At 40.9% G+C, this 24,703-nt stretch overlaps 3 protein-coding genes across 3 annotated transcripts; 1 reads left to right on the top strand and 2 right to left on the bottom strand.

Moving 5' to 3' along the window:
- Nucleotides 1–1,079: 1,079 nt before the first annotated feature.
- LOC131730502 (histone-lysine N-methyltransferase PRDM9-like) lies at nt 1,080–9,706 on the top strand. The gene is made up of 9 exons (XM_059020536.1): nt 1,080–1,343; nt 2,292–2,412; nt 2,919–3,038; nt 3,362–3,438; nt 3,747–3,966; nt 5,110–5,381; nt 6,343–6,410; nt 6,933–7,123; nt 7,744–9,706. Exons 1-9 carry the CDS (start codon nt 1,326–1,328, stop codon nt 8,562–8,564), a joined length of 1,908 nt encoding a protein of 635 aa, XP_058876519.1. The 5' UTR covers nt 1,080–1,325; the 3' UTR covers nt 8,565–9,706.
- Nucleotides 9,707–10,006: 300 nt separating this feature from the next.
- Nucleotides 10,007–12,510, bottom strand: LOC117969746 (apolipoprotein C-II-like). The gene is made up of 4 exons (XM_059020538.1): nt 12,434–12,510; nt 12,042–12,102; nt 11,701–11,869; nt 10,007–11,219 (listed from the first exon to the last, which is right to left on the bottom strand). Exons 2-4 carry the CDS (start codon nt 12,085–12,087, stop codon nt 11,132–11,134), a joined length of 303 nt encoding a protein of 100 aa, XP_058876521.1. The 5' UTR covers nt 12,088–12,102; nt 12,434–12,510; the 3' UTR covers nt 10,007–11,131.
- A 6,401-nt stretch (nt 12,511–18,911) lies between these two features.
- Nucleotides 18,912–21,006, bottom strand: LOC131730504 (apolipoprotein C-I-like). Its single transcript, XM_059020544.1, has 4 exons — nt 20,883–21,006; nt 20,306–20,386; nt 19,824–19,965; nt 18,912–19,179 (listed from the first exon to the last, which is right to left on the bottom strand). The coding sequence occupies exons 2-4, from the start codon at nt 20,358–20,360 to the stop codon at nt 19,104–19,106; spliced, it is 273 nt and encodes a 90-aa protein (XP_058876527.1). The 5' UTR covers nt 20,361–20,386; nt 20,883–21,006; the 3' UTR covers nt 18,912–19,103.
- Nucleotides 21,007–24,703: the final 3,697 nt, after the last annotated feature.

Genomic DNA, 24,703 nt, shown 5'->3' with positions numbered 1-24,703 from the left:
TCAATTCCAGGACCACTATTATTCACAACGCTTCAGGAGTTCATTTGATTTTTTTTCAGAACATTGTCATGAAAATAAATTTTAAAAAAATGTTTTGTTTTTTTCACACAGAAAAAAAAGCTTTAAAAAAAAAGTAAAAACTTTTTTTAAAAGACACCACAAAACAAACATCCAGACAGTTTAAACGCTTTATTGTAACCAGTGGTGTTTTCAGACTACACGCTATTTTTTCCACTTTTTAAAAAATACATTTCATACTGTAATACACGCTCAGAAGTTGGTTCCTTACTAAAATAGTCACTATGAATACAATTGCATCCCAGCCTCTCTGAGTGCATGTGTGTGTAAAGAGGAACATTGTACAATATGCACTTTATAATGTCTGAGCGAAAACTTTCTTTATTTTTTTCTCATTTGATAGTACATACCCTGTACAGTGTATTGATTGTGAAACGTATCACAAAGAAAATATGTGAATTTAATTTATATATAGATATATAAAAGAGAGACGTTGAATTGTATTACTTAATGGTACTTGGTTCTAGTTTTGTAAAAATATATTTTAATATTATTTTCCTGTTTTTCAAACTTTCAAAAAAACTGTGAGTTTAACGCGCGAAGCGGTCAGGCTAGCGAGCGCCGCGAGCTATTGCGTTTTGCTGCTCTGATTGGTCGGGGAGTTCATAGGGCGGGAATTTCAAACAGCTCGCGGCGCTCTGAATCAAAGCCGTGAACATCAACGGTCGCTGCTCGAGACTTTGAGAGGCAGAGAGGCGAGAGAAAAAGTGTTTTGAGAAGAGAGAAAACGACTGAAAACCGAGCAAAAATAAATAAATATTATTTTGTTAATAAATCATACAGTTGGGTTAATTAACAGAGAGGGTGGAAACAAAATATAATTTAATGTGGAAAATAAGTACCTATTTAGTAGTTTTTAATTAAATTTTGGTTGCCTTGAAGAAATAATTATTGTGTTGCAGCCTGAGGAAAATTGTGTTACCTCATTTTTTCAAGTTTATTATTTTTATTTGGATTAACAATAAAACGGAATATTTTAAAACAATTATTTATTATTTAATATACCGGTATTTAAAGTGTCAGTCGCCTGATATTTTTTTACGGAGGGATAGTCAAGGGAGAACTAAAGGTCAGGTGACAGACACAACATTTAATAAATAAATAAACAAATCAGTCATTTTAGTAATTTGTCATTGGAAATACTGGAAAGCGGAGCAGTGATAGAAAAATATCGAGATAGCGGAGAAAACGCTTTTCTGCGGACATTTTAGAGTTCGTGGAGAACGATCCAGGTACCAAAGGACAAGATGGACAGCGAATCTGAGGTAAATATTATTATTATTGTTATTATTATTAACATATTTGCGTTGTTGTATCTTAAGCGTTATGACTTTAATGCAACATTATAGATTATTATAATGTCACAAAAGCCTCTATACTGCCCAGTATGGTTTAGTGCTGTTGGTCTCTTTTGATTCGTGTTGCCTGTCGCTGATTTGAGAGTATAATATTACTACCATTAATAATAACTTATAAGCGCTTACCATTTATTTTTCAAGAGATTTTAATAAAAATGGACGTGGCATATTTGAGTAAAATCCCATTAAAAGTAAAATACAATATTGAAATGTGTGTGTGTGTGTCTGTGTGTGTGTGTGTCTGTGTGTGGGTGGGTGGGTGGGTGGGTGGGTGTCTGTGTGTGTGTGTCTGTGTGTGGGTGGGTGGGTGGTTGTCTGTGGGTGTGTGTCTGTGTGTGGGTGGGTGTCTGTGTGTGGGTGGGTGTCTGTGTGTGTGTGTGTGTGTGTGTCTCTGTGTGTGTGAGTGTGTGTGTGTCTGTGTGTGTGTGTGTCTGTGTGTGTGTGTGTGTCAGTGTATGTGTGTGTGTGTGAGTGTGTGTGTCTGTGTGTGTGTGTGTGTGTGAGAGTGTGTGTGTGTGTGTGTGTGTGTGTGTGTCTGTGTGTGTGTGTATCTGTGTTTGTGTGTGTGTGTGTGTGTCTCTGTGTGTGTGTCTGTGTGTGTGTCTGTGTGTGTGTGTCTGTCTGTGTGTGTGTGTGTGTGTCTGTGTGTGTGTGTCTGTCTGTGTGTGTGTGTGTGTGTGTCTGTCTGTGTGTGTGTGTGTCTGTCTGTGTGTGTGTGTGTGTGTCTGTGTGTGTGTGTCTGTCTGTGTGTGTGTGTGTGTGTGTCTGTCTGTGTGTGTGTGTGTCTGTCTGTGTGTGTGTGTGTGTGTGTGTGTCTGTGTGTGTGTGACGTGTTTTACTGCTCTGCCGCTGCAGGAAGATAAGTACAAGGACCTGAAGGTTTATTTCTCCAAGCAAGAATGGGCAGAGCTGCAAGAGTGGGAGAAAGTGCGCTACAAGAACATGAAACGCAACTACGAAGCCATGATTGCTATAGGTGTGTGTGGGATTCACGCACAAGGTGGAGGGAAGTATTATAACACACAGAATAAATAAACATTTACAAGTGCCCTACTACAGAATAAAAAATAAAAAAATAGATAAACACATTTAACAAAAAATTAAATGTACTATTGAGATGAGCAACATTAACTTAAAATGCGTGCATTTCTAATTAAATAATGGAAACCAATAAAGCATAAACGATTGCAATATATTTATTTATTTCAATTAAATTAATAATTTTTAACTTAAAAAAAAAAGTTTAAAAAAAAAACCCTTTTCTTTAACCACTGGACCACACAGCCTCCTTACATGCATAAATATTTGATACAATCCTCTAGTATGAACAAACCTCCTTAATGGACGACTGTCTTACCTTATAAAGTGAGTCCAAATATTAGTTTAGTAGTTCAGTACCTTCTTTAGTAAACACAGTCCCACATACCCACGTATCCAGCCCTTGCCCTGCGTTTTCTAATCCGTGTTAATGTGCAACGGCAGGGCTGAATTCCCCGAAGCCGACCTTCATGTGCCGCCGATCCAGGAGCAGGCAGCCCCCTGTGGAGGACTCCAGTGACCCCGACGAGGACTGGACCCCCAGACAGGAGAGAGCCGCGGCAGGTAGAAAGGGAAGAGTGCATGAGTAATACTTAGCCTGCAATAACTAACACAGGCTGAGAGCAACAACATCACAACTAACAAAATACTAGTTTTGAGAAGTTGTGTTATTCATTAACCAAATATATCAATGTTTATTTATTTGTAAATGTCATATTGCCATCAGAATTACTCTGAATGGGTAGGCTACTGTGATTATTTGTATTACACATATTTTTTTATGTTTGATTTTTTATTTTGTATGTTACACATAATCATATTAAGTGTCACACTGAGGTAAGTTAATGTTCATATTGTTAATTTGTTCATCTCATTTGTTTCCACAGCTCCAAAAACCTTTAGGCCACCTTATAAAAGAGATTTTGTCCACAGGCAGACAACAAAAAATGTGACTACAACTAAGGTATTGTTTTAGGTTAAGAGAATATTACCAATACAGTGACAAGCTTCAATTAAAATTTTCCACCCTTTTCTCATTTTTGAAATATGAGCTCTTGCATATTGCAGTAATTTTAACAATGTCAAGAAATTACGGAAACAATGAAAGGCTGTTTGCACTTGCCTCGTGTTAGACACTATTTCCCTCACAGCAGAATCTAATGTTTATAGTGCTTTAGCCATTCAAACTTTGCTTTTAGCTTCCATTCTCAGCATCCCTTAAAATAAGAGATAATTACAAGTACTCCCCTTTTCTTTTGTTTTTAAATCAAGGTTCAAGTGAATAGTGAAAAGGCCCCGGCGCCCAGCAGCAGTGTTGCTGGCCCCAGTGCAGAGACCCCCTCTGCATCCACCTCCAGTTCTGATGAGAACAGAGGAGACTCATTCGAAGGCTTCACTGATGATGAACTGGCTGCCTTTCTTGTGTACGACAGCCCTTCTGAGAGTGAGGAGAGTGGAAAAGCAGAAACTCGGAGCGCTGAATTAAAAGCGGGTAGGTGTAATAGTAATAGTAATGATTACAAGTCGCTGTCAGAACAATTTCCTATCAATGCAAATTGCAATCACAAACACATTACTGTCAATCAGGCTGGGGCTTTGGCCAAGGCTCCCTGAAATGAACACTGCAGGGTACAGGGTTCATTTGTCTGGGGATTTTTTGTAGAGCAGCTTTTAAAAGTAATTTTTGTTATTAGTCTTCACCAGCTTTTGACAGAGCGTCATCTTTATGCAGAGCCTTCTGTTCTCATGCCCCATGCCGATTTTGCATAAGAAATGCAGTGTCTCCAACTTTCACAGGAGAAGACCTGCTAACTGTTTGCAATGTGGCTGTAAATATGGGGTACTTTGGGGAAACAAAGCTGTAAAGCAAAACCCTGTGTTCACAACACGCAGTTGTGATGAAACTATTTTTTAATTTTTAGTTCATGAAACTTTTGTATTTTACTGTTGTGCACCATAAAAGCAACAAAGGAAAATCTCTTGGGTTTTCAGTTTCCAAAATAGGGTTTTTTTTAAACTGGAGTATTTTGCTAAATTAATGACTACTAGGAATTCTTTAAAAAAAAGTTTGCTCTGCATTCGTAGTTTTTGTACAAAATTCAAAGGTGACAGTTTAGTTCAATGCAGTTTGTTAAAGTTTCAGATTTGCGATTGGTTTTGATTTTACAGCCCACTCCAAGAAAGATTCCCAAAGAGCACAGAATTCCAGTCAGGCCAGTACAGGAAATTGCTACAGCTTGAGAAAGAAACTAAGAATTCTGTACGAGGAGATAGATGAACCCAATGACGATGATTACCTGTGTGAGTGCTGCAAGAGCAACCTTTAGACTCGGTCTGTATACTCTGTCTAGTTAAAAAAGGGTGGTAAACACATGATGGATGGACAAGGTTAAAGCAAAGTGAAATGCAAAATTGCAGCACAAATTTACCATGGCAAACTTTCATCATGGGTTAGCATGCTCCAGCTAGCAGATACCTAAATATGGAGTTCAGTTTTGTTAACACATTCTTTAGTTAGTTTTAATCTGTCAGAATGACATTTTGTTCAAGGTGGAATAAAGCCCTCAAGACTGGAATTGTGCTCCGCATGTCTGTTATTTTCCTGTGGATTGACTCTGTCCCTGTTAATTCTTAGACTGCGAGGACTGCCAGACCTTCTTCATTGATGTGTGTGGGCTGCATGGCCCTGCACTGTTCATTCCAGACACGGCCGCTGAGGTGGGCTTGGCACACAGGGCTCGCCTCACCACACCTCAGGGCATGAGCATCAGAGTCTCCAAGATCCCAAACGCAGGGCTGGGGGCCTGGAACGAGCGCGGTGTCATTCCCAGAGGGGCCCACTTCGGGCCGTACCAGGGGGGGGTGACTCACGAAGAGGAGGCCATCCTCAGTGGATATTCATGGGTGGTAGGTTACCTGTCTTTGTATTGGGTTGAATCCTCAGTGGATATTCATGGGTGGTAGGTTACCTGTCTTTGTATTGAGTCGAATCCTCAGTGGATATTCATGGGTGGCAGGTTACCTGTCTTTGTATTGAGTCGAATCCTCAGTGGATATTCATGGGTGGTAGGTTACCTGTCTTTGTATTGGGTCGAATCCTCAGTGGATATTCATGGGTGGTAGGTTACCAGTCTTTGTATTGGGTCGAATCCTCAGTGGATATTCATGGGTGGCAGGTTACCTGTCTTTGTATTGAGTCGAATCCTCAGTGGATATTCATGGGTGGTAGGTTACCTGTCTTTGTATTGGGTCGAATCCTCAGTGGATATTCATGGGTGGCAGGTTACCTGTCTTTGTATTGAGTCGAATCCTCAGTGGATATTCATGGGTGGTAGGTTACCTGTCTTTGTATTGGGTCGAATCCTCAGTGGATATTCATGGGTGGCAGGTTACCTGTCTTTGTATTGGGTCGAATCCACAGTGGATATTCATGGGTGGTAGGTTACCTGTCTTTGTATTGGGTCGAATGCACTTTACTGGACTCACTTATCAAACAGGGGTAGAGTGGTTAGGGCTAGGGGGGCACCACCCACATGTATATACTGTATAATGTATACAGATTATGCAACAATATTTGTGAGACAGAACTAATATAATAAGCTTTTAGTCCCAGTGTTAAAAGTATGTGACTCCAAACTCATTTCATCATTAAAGACAGTGAAAAAGACTTCCAGTCAAAATGTTGTCTTAGCTTACTGCAGTCCAGTTTATAGACTTACAAACCTATTTTCAGACTATATTTTCAGCCAAACTGTTGTATTTCTTGTTTCTGTTGTGTGCTGTTTTCTGTTTGTTTGAGCACCATTGCTAGGTTGTATGAATTCTGGCACAGCAAGAATAATCAGATTTATCTCATTCCACTCTACAGATAACTAAAGGGAAGAACGATCATGAGTACATCGATGCTAAGAGTGAAGCTAACTCAAACTGGATGAGGTAATGAATACATTTCACTCTCACATCTTGTTTCTGTATACCCTGAAATGACCATCCTTTGGTAAATGTGAAGGGGCTGGGGTGCTTCAGGACACTTGAACAACAAAGTAAAGACGAGGCATTCAGTGAACCCTTATGGGGTGGAAGCAGTGTAATGTGGCTCTATCCTCAGACTTGTCTGTCTTTCAAGATGAAAAATAAATAATAATAATAATCTTAGTTAAAAGCTCTCAAGTGTGCTGGCTTGTCCTCCTCTTTACCTGTGCTTCAATTCACAAGTCAAGTAGACAAACTCACTTCTGATTGAATATATATATATATTATTATTATTCATAGTGCACAGGCTAATCTGTTATCCATAACTTTAAAACACTCAATCAGAATCCTATAACTGCAAGAAACCAAGTCAAGTGGACAAACATTTCAGCTCAAGCCTTTTTCAGTGCTCATTACTAAGTACTAATTAGGATCTTACCTGAGCGGCGGCTAACCTTTCCTCCCCATCTCTGTCTGCTGTTGAAGGTATGTGAACTGTGCCCGTAATGAAGAGGAGCAAAACCTGGTGGCCTTTCAGTACAAGGGTGAGATCTACTACAGGTCCTGCAAGCCGATCCCACCCCGCTGTGAGCTGCTGGTGTGGTACGGGGACGAGTACGGCAGGGAGCTGGGCATCCGCTGGGATCTGATGTGGGAGAACAAGTGTCGCTCGACAGGTACTGGAGCTGCCCTGTGCACCGAGGAAAATGCTGTGCTGTGGTATATTATCACTGCCTGCTTTTCATAGCAATTCATCGATGGAACAATCAATCAGAGCCATTTATGAATCGGTGTTTTAGACCAGGACTTTTACTAATTATTATTATTATTATTATTATTATTATTATTATTATTGTTATTACTGATTAATCAAAGCAGGCTGTCCCTTCCCCTCACACACTCTCCTTCTCCTCGCTATAACTGATGCTCTTTCTCTTTGTTCTCCTTTCTCTCTAAACTCACACCCCTCCTGTATCCCTCTCTCCCCACTTTATCTCCATTCATCTTGCTCTCTCTCTTCCCCTCTCTCTCTAATTCTCCTTTTCCCTTCTTCCTCTCCCTTACACATGCACACATACTCCCTCCCCAACCTTCTCTTACTCTCTCACCCCCTTTACCCCAACCTAATCATTCACTCTCTGCCACCCCTGTCACTTTCCCTTCTCTAAACTTTCCCTCTCCTACCCCCCACACACAATCCTTCCTCTTTCTTACACTCTCACCCTTTCTTCTATACTTCCCTCTCTTCCCCACTCCTCCCCTCTCTCACCCTCTTTCTCTCTTTCTCTTACTTCAGAAGCGGATTTGGAGCAAGACCTCGACATCTATCCCTGCCCTCACTGCACCATCGCCTTCACTGCCGAGCAGTACCTGGAGAAGCACACAAAGAGGACTCACCCTGAGGAGTATGTGGTGATACTGAGAGCGCGCTCACTCAGGAATCAATCGTCACAAAGCGGGGCGCAGCTTCCTGTACCCCCGGTGAGCTCAGTGACTGCACGCTCTGGGAGAGTTCACAAATCAGACTCGCAAGCTTCACATCGCTGCTCTGAGTGTGGGAAGAGTTTCACTCGGTCAGGAGACCTGAAAAAACACCAGCGAACTCACACAGGAGAGAAACCATATCGCTGCTCTGAGTGTGGGAAGAGTTTCACTCGGTCAGACAGCCTTGAAACACACCAGCGAACTCACACAGGAGAGAAACCGTATCGCTGCTCTGAGTGTGGGAAGAGTTTCAGTCACTCAGTATCCCTGAAAATACACCAGCGAACTCACACAGGAGAGAAACCGTATCGCTGCTCTGACTGTGGGAAGAGTTTCAGTCAGTCCTGCAGCCTTGTTTCACACCAGCGAACTCACACAGGAGAGAAACCGTATCGCTGCTCTGACTGTGGGAAGAGGTTCAGTCAGTCAGGTAACCTTGAAGCACACCAGCGAACTCACACAGGAGAGAAACCGTATCGCTGCTCTGACTGTGGGAAGAGGTTCAGTCAGTCAAGCAGCCTTGAAACACACCAGCGAACTCACACAGGAGAGAAACCGTATCGCTGCTCTGACTGTGGGAAGAGGTTCAGTCAGTCACGCAGTCTTGTTTCACACCAGAGAACTCACTCCTGACATGCCGAGCCCTGCATGACTTCACTCATTGTGAGGGGAAATATGTTTCCTTTCATAACTGAACACACACCTACCTGTCAATGTTAAACATTGTGTTGATTTTGTTCAGAAATTAATTGAGCTGCACAATTTTAAACAGGGACAAGGTTGGGATCAATAATCTGCATTATAAAAAAAAAACTTACCACAGTACTGTACATGCACACTGCAATCTTGCAGTTTATTTCATTTGAACCGGCTTCAACCATTGTGTTTACAATGTATTTACTATACAGATCTTTGATTGAACATGCTTTTACTGTACTTTACTACACTTTATTACACTTTGTTATTCCGGCTCAATGACACCATCAATCCCTGAGCTCCTCTATCCCTTTGTTCCATTGTTCTCTAGAACCCTCTTTATGTTCCGTAACTCACAGTGAGAGTTCCATGGAACCTTCTTACTTAGTGTTCCAAAGTCCATAGACTCTCAGTGTTCCATGGAACCTTCTTTGTTCTTCCTCTGAGTCTCAATTGAAGACATTGAGAAAGACTTTCTGGTTGAAACGTTTGTCATTGAATTTATTAGGTTTATTTTATTTTATCACAATGTAGCGCTATTGTGGGGTTAATAGTTGTGAACCAGCTGATATAATGATGAGATCCTCAATATGCAAAGTCATTTAAAGACGTTTTTGCTGGGAAGATGTCAAAGTCGCATAGACTTTTTACCAACGCTACCATTTTAATGAGGGGTCTAAGGGTTTAAGTTCTGTTTTTAAAGTGAACAGACTTTGTTGTTGCCTGTGATTCAATGTCAATACACTTTGCTATTCTGTTTTAAAATGTTTATGCTTTGTTAAATTAAAACAACATGCCTGTTATTCTTATATATGCTATTTAATATTTATGATTATTTATTTCACTTTTTTTTTAATCTTTATGAGATTAACTGGACAAGTCGTATTCTATTTTATGTCGTTTTACATTTCATCTGGCAAATACAGCTGCTGATTTTATACGAGATGAATCTGTGTTTTTAAATGTTAATATTTAATTCAGGAGCCCCAATAAACGTTTTAAAGACAAGAAAATCACTTGTGACGTGTCTCTGAATGTTTAGTATTTTAATTATACAACCATTCTCAGATATATATATACACTCACACACACTCTGTATTTGAAATGTTTAGCGAAGTTAGCCCCTGTTGAGATGGTACGATCTCGTTTTGCTATGGAGAGCTGGGTTTTGTTTAAAGATTTAGACCTAAAGCTGCTGCACCTGGATGAAGTTGGGAGCCTGTATGTATCGCTGAATATTAACCCTTACCGCAGTGCATTTACAAAGTAACTTCGCAGATCACTTTCCTCATACCTGCAATATGCATTTAACGTGTTTACATTGCAGCCGGCTCAAAACATTCTTTTAAAAAGAATTTACTACAAACGCCTTTTGGTTGTTTTGTTTTTTTTACAAAGTAAACATTTTATTTCAAGAAGAATTTACACTCAATGCATTGTTTGTGGTACAGTCTCATTGAAAAAAAAAACGTTCTTAAAAAAAATGATGCGTTTATTCTTGAAACAGTAAAGGACTCCTGTGTTGTGACGAGGGAAACACATAACGCACAAGATGTAGAGTGAAACAACTCGAGAATGTTTAAGTACTTGTGTTACTACTTCTATCATTTGCAAAGCACTTTGAAGGCTTCAGTTAGATTCCAGATGTTTTGTAAAATCGACAGGCTTGTGATTCAATAGAGACAGGAGTTAAATGACAGTCTTGTGGGATATGGAGATGTTGGTTCAGCCCGGAGGGGGTGAGCGCTGAGTATTAGCGAGTTTTATTTCTGGTTCAGGAATGATAGATCTGGTCTTGTGGGATATGATGATGTTGGTTCAGCCCGGAGGGGGTGAGCGCTGAGTATTAGCGAGTTTTATTTCTGGTTCAGGAATGATAGATCTGGTCTTGTGGGATATCATGATGTTGGTTCAGCCCCGGGGGGTGAGCGCTGAGTATTAGCGGGTCTTATTTCTGGTTCAGGAATGATAGATCTGGTCTTGTGGGATATGATGATGTTGGTTCAGCCCGGAGGGGGTGAGCGCTGAGTATTAGCGAGTTTTATTTCTGGTTCAGGAATGATAGATCTGGTCTTGTGGGATATGATGATGTTGGTTCAGCCCGGAGGGGGTGAGCGCTGAGTATTAGCGAGTTTTATTTCTGGTTCAGGAATGATAGATCTGGTCTTGTGGGATATGATGATGTTGGTTCAGCCCGGAGGGGATGAGCGCTGAGTATTAGCGGGTTTTATTGCTGGTTCAGGAATGATAGATCTGGTCTTGTGGGATATGGAGATGTTGGTTCAGCCCCGGGAGTGAGCGCTGAGTATTAGCGGGTTTTATTGCTGGTTCAGGAATGATAGATCTGGTCTTGTGGGATATGATGATGTTGGTTCAGCCCGGAGGGGATGAGCGCTGAGTATTAGCGGGTTTTATTGCTGGTTCAGGAATGATAGATCTGGTCTTGTGGGATATGGAGATGTTGGTTCAGCCCGGAGGGGGTGAGCGCTGAGTATTAGCGGGTTTTATTGCTGGTTCCAGGAATGATAGATCTGGTCTTTAAGGATCCCTGTGTACGTATCGATCGCTGCCGCACTTTCTGTGTACAAGTTTCTGTCAAATAAAACAAAAACAAAGAAAAATACAATCAATGTTGGAATTTAGACCAAAGTTCACACGCTGCTGTAAAAACACTGGCCGGTGCCCGTTTTCCTTTGCTAAAGAAGGGGCGCAGGAACTAGGGGTGCTGGGGGGGTGGGGGGGCAGCACCCCCTGACTTCATACACAGGGGTTACAGTTTTGTTCAATGGCTTTCAGCACCCCCGCTATAAAAATGTTTCCAGCGCCACTGACTACGGGTGGCGTCTCTTGCAGCTTGTCAGAATGTTATTTTAACTTCGTTATTGGATTATTCGCTAATGTGTTACTCATTTCAATAAAAAAAGATATGCACATGTCAATCTATAAACTAACCATTGAAGGACAATGAACGGCATTGTTTAGCTTGTTAGTACGATAGCAGTTTACAGTTAATATACTTGAAACAGAGCAGGACCATGTGTACATAGGGTTGAATTTATATATATGTACGTACATGACTTTCTCGTCCACCTTCCATGACTTGACGTCCTCTATCCAGCCGCTGGCGAGCGCGGTCCCCTTGCCCCAGTAATCCCACAACGTGTCGGTCACGACGTTACCCCAGGCGGAGGGCGGGTCTGTGGGCTCTGCATCGCGCTTCTGCAGCCTGAAACTCTCGACTCCTGATAATGCAATCGGGGATGAAGCGTTCAGAGCGAGCACAGCAGACAGGACACACGATATATTATAACGCGCAATAATGCATTTCCAATACGCAGCATTGACCGTCAGGTCTGTCAATCTGTGTTTGCTTCAAACAAGGGGGAAGTCAATATATATTTTTCATATACATACCATAGCAGAAAACAGCCAGTAAAACAGCCACAGTGATCAGTTTCATTTTGAATATTGGAATCTGCGAAAGAAATACATATTTATACAGTATATCATTCACATCAGCCAAGTGTCGCTTTATCTGCGATTAACTTTTTCGTCCACAAGGTGTCGCTGTTGCACTCAAACTCGATCGTCTGAACTTTTACATCGGGGAAAAATATTAAATTCAAAACTCAAAAAGAAAGAAAGAAAGAAAGAAAGAAAGAAAGAAAGAAAGAAAGAAAGAAAGAAAGAAAGAAATATTTTAATTTGCAAAACCATACATGCAATTGCATGCACGCTGATGAATACGGCCGATTCCTATGCGGAGTTAAGAGTCAGGTAAAGCCGGTATGGACGTCGTTACTCACCAGAGCGTCCAGCGGATCTGAGTAAAGACGATACAAGCTGACCTCGCCTTGGCTATTTATACGGGACCCGGATGCTTGTGCAATGCCGTGTTTGTGTTTTTCTGTCTAGTAGCCCCGGCTGGCCATGCTGGACATGTCCAAGTTTACGGTCCCAAGTCCAGGCAAACAAAACAGCGGCACTGCAAACACAGAGTCCAGGGTAGAGGGTCAGGGTAACTGGAAAAGAGTTAGCGTCACCTAGAATTTTAGGATTGGGACATAATGTAAAGACAAACTATGTGGCCGTAACCTAGATCTTTTATTTAACATCAAAGAAACTATAATGATATCGCAAAAGTCTACCGGTAGAATTAATGCTAGTGCAGTAGTATGTCATGTTAGATTTTGAAATGTCACATTTTCCAATGTGTGTCTTTTTAAGTTTATGGAACACTACAAAGCGGCGGCGTGCAATTCATTATGTTAACGTGACGTTATTCCAGCAGGTTTCATTCGACTTGATGAAGCAAGATGAGTTCCTTCTATAGCATTCATTCTTGGACAGAGCTGTACACTGTAGGGTAATTAAATGAACGCACATGTCTTTTCTGTTTTCTGTGTTTTCTTCATGTACATGCATATGATTCTAAAGTCATCATGCTTACTTAAAATGAATTTATTACACAAAACATTTTTAAGGAAAAAAAAGGAACATAGAACCACGTGACGCTGTGGTACAATCTTACAAGCAAACTACAAATATTATATGAGAAGGAGGAGGAGGAGGAAGAGGGGTTACTAAATTTGATGAAGGTGCTATACACTGTGTCAGCCGGTTCCTATGGACTATGCAGAGCCTGCTCTATAGTTGCCACGTTTTCCAATAAGGTAAAAGGTCGACAACGGGCTCTGAAACATGATCGATTCAGAGCCGCACAGTGAAACAAGTTCAACACCAGTTAGCAACTCACTTGGATTCAAATTAAAAACCTCCTTCACCGGCCAATCTTCGTGCACAGACACGTGGCACATGACGTGTACATCCTTCGGATGAGACGTAAAACAAACGAGCTCCTATTGGAAGTGACTCTGCAGCAGCAGCAGCAGGTGTTGGTGAAGCAGAGTTCACCCTCCTACCTCTGGAAGTCGCTTTGGGTAAAAGCGTCTGCTAAATGACGAATTAATAATACGTGTTTATATTATTATTATTATTATTATTATTATTATTATTATTATTATTATTATTATTATTATTATATTGTAGGTTATTAATCCACAGGGAGAGTGAATCTACAGTGTGGGGGTGTCAGGGTGTGGGGTCCTATACCTGCTGCACAGGGAGAGTGAATCTACATGAATGACTTTCCTTTACAGGCTTGTGTTTGAGTAGCCACTGGGAATCATTGTAAAATAAATCAAATACAACAGACAAAAAGAAAATGTCATTTTTTTATTAATGCATTAATTCCAGAACTCTTTTTTTGGTTAAAACACGAAGCTCCAGGCATAATCGACTTTATCCGAAACCCATTTCACCAGGGGCAAGGTGACAGGTCTGATGTGATCTTCGTAGTACGCCTGCGCGAAACCGCTAAGAGGAGCCGTGAATTCCAGGTTATCAAACCACGACCTGCACAACAAAACACATTAAAAACGAAATTAAAAACGAAATTTTATTATAAGCGACTTATAACAACTGCTGCTGCTGTAGAGTCACTTCCAATAGAACCTCGTTTGTTTTACGCCTCATCTGGACGGAGCACAAGGAGGTGAAGTGACTCGCTCAGGGTCACGCACGGTGAGTCAGTGGCGGAGCCGGGATTTGAACCCTCATCCTCCTAGCAAGCCCCTTTCTTTAACCGCTGAACCAGCAAGTCTCTAATCTTTGGACTAACTCATGTTAGTTAAAGTAATCGCAGACTAGTGCTGCTCGGGATTGTGAAACCAGCCAGCGGTAGAGAGAAAACACGTCAGCCACAAGGTTTCCCTATCGCTGACCGAGAGGTATTTTGCGGCTAATTAATGCTGGCGTGCAGAAACACCAGCGTGCAAACCAGCCCCCCACGTCGTGTCATTTTACTCGCTCACCTGTACTGGTCCAACAGCCCAGCCTGCTCCGCCTCGCCGCTCTGTACATCCGCCGGGGCGCCTTCAGACAGGTAAACTGTAAGAAGATGGTCTATATAAAACATTTGCTTGAATGCACAATTCAAAAATAAATTCTGGTTTTCAGATTTAGTTCCTTCCGAATGTTGGGTGACCCCAAAACCCTCCCTCTCCCCTCACCCCTGACGTCACAGCAGAATTCCACAGCCGAATATACAATCGAGGTGGATCGCAACTCGCGATCCTTGACCACTCGAGTATGAATCATCCCGGAACGGGTTCAAGCGATTTAAAAGAGGCTACCTCGCAGCGCGCAGACGAGGACGATCGTTACAACGAGTGTTCTGCACCCCATTCTCCAAGCGTGACGAGTCCTGCAAAACATGAAGAGTTATTTCATTCAGACACATAAAATAACCGCTAGGGGGCACTGTCGCATGTTCATAGCTACACTTTACCTGCTAGGATGAGACAGGATTCTGAGAAAATTATTATTATTATTATTTATTTATTAGCAGACGCCCTTATCCAGGGCGACTTACAATTGTTACAAGATATCACATTATTTTTACATACAATTATCCATTTATACAGTTGGGTTTTTACTGGAGCAATCTAGGTAAAGTACTTTTAGTCTTCTGAGTTTTATAAGAAACAAGAGAATCTAATCGGCAACAATGACATCTCGCACCAAGTTCCTATTAAATTACGAATCCCAGGCGGACTCAAAGGTAATCAATCACACCTCAAAGTGGAGGGTACACCCCATCCTATCCAGCGTGTCATGAAAAAAATAATAATGCTACAAAAATAAGACAGCACGTTTTTACACACATTATTACACACAATACCAGAATGCAATGCCAGAGAATCACGAGTTCACTTTCACCTGGTAAATCTCGCTTCAGGATCCACTCAATAGGAATGGTCTGTTCTCGCTTTCTCAGTGCGTTTGAAATGGTGAAAAACCTTGAAACGATATTACCTGTACTGTTTAAGACTGCATACATTTGAATTTTGAAAATATTGCCCTTATTTATTTATTTTTATGTATTCCCTGTAAAAAAAAAAAGTATTTTATTATTTTTTTACAGAGTATAAAAGCACAATTATAAATGGTAAACAACATTAAACTAACAACATGGCATTATTAATATAATTGCATAGCGCTTCCCCAGCAGTGCAGAATGAATCGATTAGGATATATTAGGTGTAAGATAACATGACAGAAGTTGTTCTCATTTTACAATGACAGGTATGTTTCACTAGCGTTTCCTACCTCTCGGCTCCACGGTAGAGTGAGCGCTGTTTTACACCCTCGACGCTTCGAGATTGTATTTGAAGGGGTCGGGATCGGATGTTGATCTGCGCGGGTCGATCATGTCAGACTCCGCCGTGACCTTCCGCAGCTTCGAGCCAGCGCTTAGCAAATCATCTCCTCTGTGTTTGCGGGTTTTATTTTTTGGAAGAATACAGATATGTTGTCTTTTTGGTTTTTATATCTGTTTAGACAATACTTTCACATTCCTGTATTTATTAGAATTTTTTTAGACTGTCGTTTCCAGGGTTGCGGTCGATTCCCTTTTTTCAATTTTTGAAAATCAATTCCCCCAAAATATATTGGCGAGATTGAGTTGGAAATGGGGGGATGAATCGCGAAGCACAGTTAGATTGTGACTCTAAAACACCCCAAACAGCCACTACTAGCTAACCTGTGCTTTACCATTACTCTCGGTGCTTTACAATGCTTCCCTATGCTTTACCAGACCTCTCTGTGCTTTACAATGCTTCCCTATGCTTTACCAGACCTCTCTGTGCGTTACAATGCTTTCCTATGCTTTACCAGACCTCTCTGTGCTTTACAATGCTTCCCTATACTTTACCAGTCCTCTCTGTGCTTTACAATGCTTCCCTATGCTCTACCAGACCTCTCTGTGCTTTACAATGCTTCCCTATGCTTTACCAGACCTCTCTGTGCTTTACAATGCTTCCCTATGCTTTACCAGACCTCTCTCTGCTTTACAATGCTTCCCTATGCTTTACCATACCTCTCTGTGCTTTACAATGCTTCCCTATGCTTTACCAGACCTCTCTGTGCTTTACAATGCTTCCCTATGCTTTACCAGACCTCCCTGTGCTTTACAATGCTTCCCTATGCTTTACCAGACCTCTCTGTGCTTTACAATGCTTCCCTATGCTTTACCAGACCTCTCTGTGCTTTACAATGCTTCCCTATGCTTTACCATACCTCTCTGTGCTTTACAATGCTTGCCTATGCTTTACCAGACCTCTCTGTGCTTTACAATGCTTCCCTATGCTTTACCAGACCTCTCTGTGCTTTACAATGCTTCCCTATGCTTTACCAGACCTCTCTGTGCTTTACAATGCTTCCCTATGCTTTACCACACCTCTCTGTGCTTTACAATGCTTCCCTATGCTTTACCAGACCTCTCTGTGCTTTACAATGCTTCCCTATGCTTTACCATACCTCTCTGTGCTTTACAATGCTTTCACTGTTATTATTGTATAATGTGCTTGGAAAAATAAACAGGAGGTTTTATAGTTTTCAACGCTTCGTTTTTACTAAGAATTCGCAATATTGTAACTTCTCCATGTCTATTAATTACAACGATTCAAACACAGGCATGTTATGTTGGGGGTAAGCGGGTTATTTGATTTATTGCTCCAGATTGTGAAGTCCCAGAGGAGTCTGAACTGTGCGGCTGTTTATGCGATGCGGGGGAATGTTCTGATAAGAACACGAGAGCGCTGTTTGTTCACATTACTGCATGTTTAGATATGAAGGGGGCTTGATGGCCCAGTGATTAAAGAAAAAGGATTAAGACAAGCGGGTCCCCGGTTCAAATCCCAGCTTAGCCATTAACTCGCTATGTTCCGTCCTTCGGATGAGTCGTAAAACAAACGAGGTCCTATTGGAAGTGACTCTGCAGCACCAGCAACAGTTGTTGATGAAGCATATTACTCTCTAATTAATAATAATAAAATACTATTCTGAGTAGACTGATAAATAACTTCATTTCTCATGTTGGGATTGACGATTATATCATACGCAATACACGTAAGGATGCGTTAAAATGCGTATTACGATATTTAAAAAATAAATTCCATAGGTTTAATGTTACTTAATCAGATTATGTCTGTAGACCTTTATTTTGATCCTATAAAGAGACTGATTATTGTAAGTAAACAGAGGTTTTGATCACAACACGTTTTTCATTGGATTTATTTGTGATTCTATGAAACGTTTTTAGATTGTATTTTTAATGGTTTTTAAAGTATTTATATTTATGCAAACTTTACTTTTTTGGGGGAGAAAAAAAATAATGATTAGATAAAATAAGCGAGTGTGCTCTTTGAGCCTGTTATCTAAGCAGCCTGGTATTTGTGCAGGTTTGCGAGGTGACTGAACTTTGTATTGCAAAGGCTGTGGCGGTTGTTTGTGAAGTCAACAAACTCCTTTTACAACTAAGCAGATTTAGAGACAGTTTGAAATCTCGTTTCTCTAAGAACTGTTAACCTGTGACAATGTTTATAAAAAATAAAAAATAAAAACCACTGCCCTTGAAAAATATTTCTTAAAACATCTAGAAAAGGGCCCGTGGTACCCTTAGTGATTTCATCTGGGTTTTTTGTTTGTTCATTATCAGGTTTGTAAAAAAAAAAAAATTCTAGCATTTTTCTAGGAACCCTGACCTTTGAAACACAATCCGTCAGAAACCTGCTGCAATCAGCCAGCATCTGTGTGTGTGTGCATAGCGCCACCTGGAGGTCAAACAAAAAAGAAATTCAGAGTGAAGAGAAATGATAATGTCCCAGTTGTGTGTGTTTGTATGCAATTCAAAGCCATTCTCCTAAATCTGATCTTTAAACCCAGAGAAAGAAAAGCTACCAGGAGGATCAAATCCCAGCTCAGCCATTGACTCACTGTGTGTGACCCTGAGCAAGTCACTTCACCTCCTTGTGCTCCATCCTTCGGATGAGACGTCAAACAAACGAGCTCCTATTGGAAGTGACTCTGCAGCAGCAGCAGCAGCAGCAGCAGTTGTTGATGATGCAGAGTTCACTCCCCTAGTCTCTGTAAGCCACTTTGGATAAAAGCGTTTGCTGAATAACTAATTAATAATATAATGGACCATACAGAGTATTTGCCTACTAGATGGCACTGATATAACTGATACAGATTTGTGCATGAAGTCATATTCCCCCTTCAGTCACTGTGTGTGCAGTATTACACCATGTTATGTTCCCTGTCTATGACTGTTTTTTATAATGCAGATCATGTTTGTTTTTCAGAGTCATGGCCGGGCAGCTTCTCTGAACTCCATAGAACAAACCATGCGACTCTTGAGAAAAACAAAGCAACCAAACAGCGTTGAAAACAAACGTCTTTTATTAATAGTATTATTTTCAAGTAGAAGACAGGAGTTTATTTCTGCGTTAAAAACAAACTTAAAACAGAACAAAGCAATGAATGAGACGTGTTGACAGAAAAGGGAAGCAGTGTAGAGGAATGATCAATTCATCTGCTTCAGAGGGGCCAGACTGGGAGGAGAAAACAGGTTCTTTACTGGGGCTTAATGTTAGCGAAAGCTTCATCCATCTGCTTCTTCAGGGTCTCAAAGGTATCTTTGAACCAGTTCCTAGAAAAACAAACACACATATATTAATAAAACCAGAAAGCCATATTCATACACCTTGCATGTTCTATAGTTCTATAAATGAATTATAGGCCAACTTATAACAAGTTTTATCTCTTACTACTAAAAGCATTAGAGCTCTTCTAGTTTCAATAATAACACTGATGAAGGCACTAGAGCCCAAACGCTGGTCTGCTTGACTCTGTCTCTTCTAGTTTCAATAATAACCCTGATGAAGGCACTAGAGCCCAAATGCTGGTCTGCTTGACTCGGTCTCTTCTAGTTTCAATCACACTGATGAAGGCACTAGAGCCCAAACGCTGGTCTGCTTGACTCTGTCTCTTCTAGTTTCAATAATAACCCTGATGAAGGCACTAGAGCCCAAATGCTGGTCTGCTTGACTCGGTCTCTTCTAGTTTCAATCACACTGATGAAGGCACTAGAGCCCAAACGCTGGTCTGCTTGACTCGGTCTCTTCTAGTTTCAATAATAACCCTGATGAAGGCACTAGAGCCCAAACGCTGGTCTGCTTGACTCGGTCTCTTCTAGTTTCAATAATAACCCTGATGAAGGCACTAGAGCCTGAACGCTGGTCTCTTGTGGTTTCATGAACACACTGGCTGGGTTTGCAGGAGCAGGGGCAGTACCTGGTGTTCACGCTGAACTCGCTGTTGTGCAATTCTTCCACGGCTGCCTTGGTCTTCTCAGTCAGGTCCTGAGTCAGAGTCTCCACCTTGGTCTGGAAATTATTGAAACGCTCGGTCAGGGTGGCATCCTGGGGGGCACTTTCTGTAGAGAGAGACACACACAGAGACCAGGGCTGGGAATGAGACTCCCATTGCATAGCAGTGTGATCCATTCCGGGTTTTACTAGGAGTTTCATAATAAGACACACCTGAGCTTGTTAGCTAGACACACTGGGGGCTGATCAAGCTGGTAGTAAAACCGTGAATGGATCACATTGCTGTGCACTAGGAGTCAGTATGCAAAGCAAACTGCTGTAGTCGACAGTTTTAAAGCAATTTTCGTTTATTAGCAGCTCAGTATGGTTAGTAATTGCATTTCATCTCTGTTTGAAAATGTTATATTTTTTGTTGTAAAATTAAATCGTTCATAAGCAATTACTTACCGACCAGCACGGCAAGAGCCAACACAACTAGAGCGACTGCGACGGACAGCTTCATTTTCTATTGATGTGATAGTCACTTCACTGGAGAGAGAGAGAGAGAGAGAGAGAGAGAGAGAGAGAGAGAGAGAGAGAGAGAGAGAGAGAGAGAGAGAGAGAGAGAGAGAGAGAGACGAGTTACTATACAGCTATGGACAAATGTTTTGCATCACATAGAATTTGCAGCACAGCAATTAAGAGACTTTTTTCATTAGTAACTTTCTGTAAAATTGCATGTTTTATTATTATTATTATTATTATTATTATTATTATTTTTCAGGGGTAAAGACGTTTGCTTTGTTATGGTAACATTTTCGTTTACAAGACTCGTTTACAAGAGAGTCCCGGATAAACCGCACAGAATATATTATACATACATACATGCATACATACATACATGCATACATACATACATATACCCTTTTGTCAATATCTTTAAGTTGGAGAAGTCGCCCTGCAAAAGCTTTAAAGGAAAATGCATTATAAACTGGATACATCGCTAATTCTACACGCAGTCACAGTTAGGATGCCTCACGCTTACCTCGCTTCAGCCTCGCTTTGGATGTGATGTCGAGAGTTGAGATGCAAACTGGACGTACCTGCGAGCTCTTTATACAGTGCTTGGGGTGACGTCACACGCTGATTTGGAAGTCGGTGACGTAGATTCTGCAAAATCTGCAGCAATAACCCCGCCTGATCCTTCCTGATCAAATAAAGAAATCTGTACCCCTACAATACAACCAGACTCACAGAATCAAATCACACTGTGAATTACTGTGGCGTGTTCATTCGTTCATTGTGACACGCTTATTCATTGATAGGGTTATAGGATGTCATGTTTTGTAATTGATTATTGCTGGCGTTGTGTTATTATTATTATTATTATTATTATTATTATTATTATTATTATTATTATTATTATTATTATGTATTTCTTAGCAGACGCCCTTATCCAGGGCGACTTACAGTCGTAAACAAAAACACATTTCAAGAATCACAGTACAAGTAATAATACAATTAAGAGCAAGATAAATACAATGACTTTGGTTCTAGCAAGTACAAGTGTGACAAAATACGATGTGTGTGTTTTTTAAAACACTATACTATCGATATTCATGGTCCCATGAATCTGAAATTATTGACAATTATATAAGAATTTATTTATTTAGGAAGGCCATATGAGCTTCAGATGAGTCGTTTAGAAAGGTGTCCTAATACAATACTATATATATATATATATATATATAACGCTTCGAGATACATGATAATAAGACGCTATCTAAATTGAAATTCTCGTTCTTGATAAATCAGGGGACGAGTTGTCTATCTTGTCTAGGAATTTTTAAATACAAAAAATATATATAATAAGCAAGACAATACATAAATAAATAAATCAATTCATTAATTAATCAATTCATTAATTAAAGTGAAATGGAGCCATTAAAATAGAAACAGTGGTCTGTACGACTTCCTAATGTCTGTATTTCTCTTGTATGTTCCATATTCTCAAAACTTTTACTCCAGTCTTGTATTTGTTTTGTTTTACAGTAGTTGGGGGGAAACGGGGGAAAGGTTTTGAAAACACGGTCCATACACCCGCTATGATGACATCACCATGACGTGTCGAGCATTCTGAACTCTGTCCAGCGTGAAGCGCTATCTTCAGAACCTCTCGCCTATATGATTAAAACAGCTCCAATCTTCCAGATTTTTAGACGGTGTAATATATTTGTTTTACAAGAAAATAAGCATGACACCCCCCCCCCCCTGGCCCCCGCCCCCGCCCCCGCGTTGATAAGCGCAATCTCAACCTTTAGCCAAAGGGTTACAAGGAGTCCTGAATCCTATCCATTGTACACACAGTGTTAGAAACAGCGTTTGTAATTCCATTCAAACGATAACGACGCAATACGCGCACAGAGTCCACGCGGTTCATCGCGACGCATCCCTCAGCGCTTTATTTCAGCCTTGTGTGTATCACACAGCAGGCCTTGTTGGCTGTTCGGTTGGTTTATATCTGTGTAGTCGACATCGTTAGAATCCCTTTGGAGCTTTATATTAATTCCATTGGAATTCTTGATATGGCTTGAATTCATGTTAAAAACAGTTTTTATAATAATAATAATAATAATAATAATAATAAAAAAAAAAAATAATAATAATAATAATAATAATAATAATAATTTATCAGACGCTTTTATCCAAAGCGATTTACAGATTAGGGGGTGAACTCTGCTTCATCAACAACTGCTGCTGCTGCTGCTGCAGAGTCACTTCCAATAGGACCTCGTTTGTTTTTCGTCTCATCCGAAGGTTACAAAAAAAAACCAAATTTAAAATAACAATCCTTTCTGGGTCAACGGTTTTAAACCAGCTTATATATTTTTATCTCCAAATCAGTATCTTTCTACCGATATATTTGTCGGTCGTGTCTATTGCAACACAAACGCGCTCTGTGGAACTGTGTGTGGGAGCGATGACCGGACTTAACCTCGTGTTTTGTTTTTTTCGCTCAACGCACACAAGGTCTCCGTGTTGTCTTAATACCTCGGACTTGTTAGGGCACATTTTGTAGCTTTTTTTGTTTTTTAGGTACTAATTATTTTCGCTTGCTTTGCAGTTTATTTTAAAACACACGCCTCGACTGCGTGTTTCCATTTTCTTTCCCCAGGCAGTGGATTTTCTGTTCTGTAAATTATTTGTTTACAAGAACCGATGCACGGAATAAGAATTAAAATGATGAGCAGACATTAGCAGTTTTCCCTTTTCCATTTGCCACGCATGTACCATGCTTTTAATATGCTTTACCACACCTCTCTGTGCTTTACAATGCTTCCCTATGCTTTACCAGACCTCTCTGTGCTTTACAATGCTTCCCTATGCTTTACCACACCTCTCTGTGCTTTACAATGCTTCCCTATGCTTTACCAGACCTCTCTGTGCTTTGCAATGCTTCCCTATGCTTTACCAGACCTCTCTGTGCTTTACAATGCTTCCCTATGCTTTACCAGACCTCTCTGTGCTTTACAATGCTTCCCTATGCTTTACCAGACCTCTCTGTGCTTTACAATGCTTCCCTATGCTTTACCATACCTCTCTGTGCTTTACAATGCTTCCCTATGCTTTACCAGACCTCTCTGTGCTTTACAATGCTTCCCTATGCTTTACCAGACCTCTCTGTGCTTTATAATGCTTCCCTATGCTTTACCAGACCTCTCAGTGCTTTACAATGCTTCCCTATGCTTTACCAGACCTCTCTGTGCTTTACAATGCTTCCCTATGCTTTACCAGACCTCTCTGTGCTTTATAATGCTTCCCTATGCTTTACCAGACCTCTCTGTGCTTTACAATGCTTCCCTATGCTTTACCACACCTCTCTGTACTTTACAATGCTTCCCTATGCTTTACCAGACCTCTCTGTGCTTTACAATGCTTCCCTATGCTTTACCAGACCTCTCTGTGCTTTACAATGCTTCCCTGTGCTTTACCAGACCTCTCTGTGCTTTACAATGCTTCCCTATGATTTACCAGACCTCTCTGTGCTTTACAATGCTTCCCTATGCTTTACCAGACCTCTCTGTGCTTTACAATGCTTCCCTGTGCTTTACCAGACCTCTCTGTGCTTTACAGTGCTTCCCTATGATTTACCAGACCTCTCTGTGCTTTACAGTGTTTCCCTATGATTTACCAGACCTCTCTGTGCTTTACAGTGCTTCCCTATGCTTTACCAGACCTCTCTGTGCTTTACAGTGCTTCCCTATGATTTACCAGACCTCTCTGTGCTTTACAATGCTTCCCTATGCTTTACCAGACCTCTCTGTGCTTTACAATGCTTCCCTATGCTTTACCATAGCTCTCTGTGCTTTACAATGCTTCCCTATGCTTTACCATAGCTCTCTGTGCTTTACAATGCTTCCCTATGCTTTACCATAGCTCTCTGTGCTTTACAATGCTTCCCTATGCTTTACCAGACCTCTCTGTGTTTTATTAAATCGTGAAACATTAAGAGACTTTTTCCTATCTGTTTAAACGGATCGTTTTAAGAGTAGAGGTTATTCTCGGTCATTCTGCATTTGGGCTGAAGATGTGTTGGTGGTTCAGACAGCGGAAGGAATGTCTGTCTTTCTGCCAAGTGTTCCAGCTGTGCAGAGATTCAGCCTCGAGGTTAACGAGTTCAATGACGGTGACTCGCCCTGTCTTTTACAGAACACGTGTAGGTCATTCAGTCCGAGAGGCGGGCGAGCTGTGAGCGCAGGTCACGAACACGGGGCAACGGTACAAGACCTGCGCGGTCCAAGGGCCTAATGTAGGCGTAGGAAAATACAATAACAAAAAAATCAATACTCTTTATACTAAACAGAA

Source organism: Acipenser ruthenus, unplaced genomic scaffold (assembly GCF_902713425.1).
Source record: "Acipenser ruthenus unplaced genomic scaffold, fAciRut3.2 maternal haplotype, whole genome shotgun sequence".
Taxonomy (NCBI): Eukaryota; Metazoa; Chordata; class Actinopteri; order Acipenseriformes; family Acipenseridae; genus Acipenser; species Acipenser ruthenus.
Note: the sequence above shows the minus strand (reverse complement) of the source record. Positions and strands in the feature narration are given on the sequence as shown.

Coding starts and splice junctions, on each gene's coding strand:
- LOC131730502 (XM_059020536.1), top strand. Junction 3,439..3,746: donor AAAATGTGACTACAACTAAG/GTATTGTTTTAG, acceptor TTTTAAATCAAG/GTTCAAGTGAATAGTGAAAA. Junction 3,967..5,109: donor GAGCGCTGAATTAAAAGCGG/GTAGGTGTAATA, acceptor GTTAATTCTTAG/ACTGCGAGGACTGCCAGACC.
- LOC117969746 (XM_059020538.1), bottom strand. CDS start 12,087: ATGAAACTGATCACTGTGGCTGTTTTACTGGCTGTTTTCTGCTATG. Junction 11,870..12,041: donor ACTGGCTGTTTTCTGCTATG/GTATGTATATGA, acceptor TTGCATTATCAG/GAGTCGAGAGTTTCAGGCTG. Junction 11,220..11,700: donor AAGGTGGACGAGAAAGTCAT/GTACGTACATAT, acceptor TTTATTTGACAG/AAACTTGTACACAGAAAGTG.
- LOC131730504 (XM_059020544.1), bottom strand. CDS start 20,360: ATGAAGCTGTCCGTCGCAGTCGCTCTAGTTGTGTTGGCTCTTGCCGTG. Junction 19,966..20,305: donor GGCTCTTGCCGTGCTGGTCG/GTAAGTAATTGC, acceptor CTCTCTCTACAG/AAAGTGCCCCCCAGGATGCC. Junction 19,180..19,823: donor GAGTTCAGCGTGAACACCAG/GTACTGCCCCTG, acceptor TTGTTTTTCTAG/GAACTGGTTCAAAGATACCT.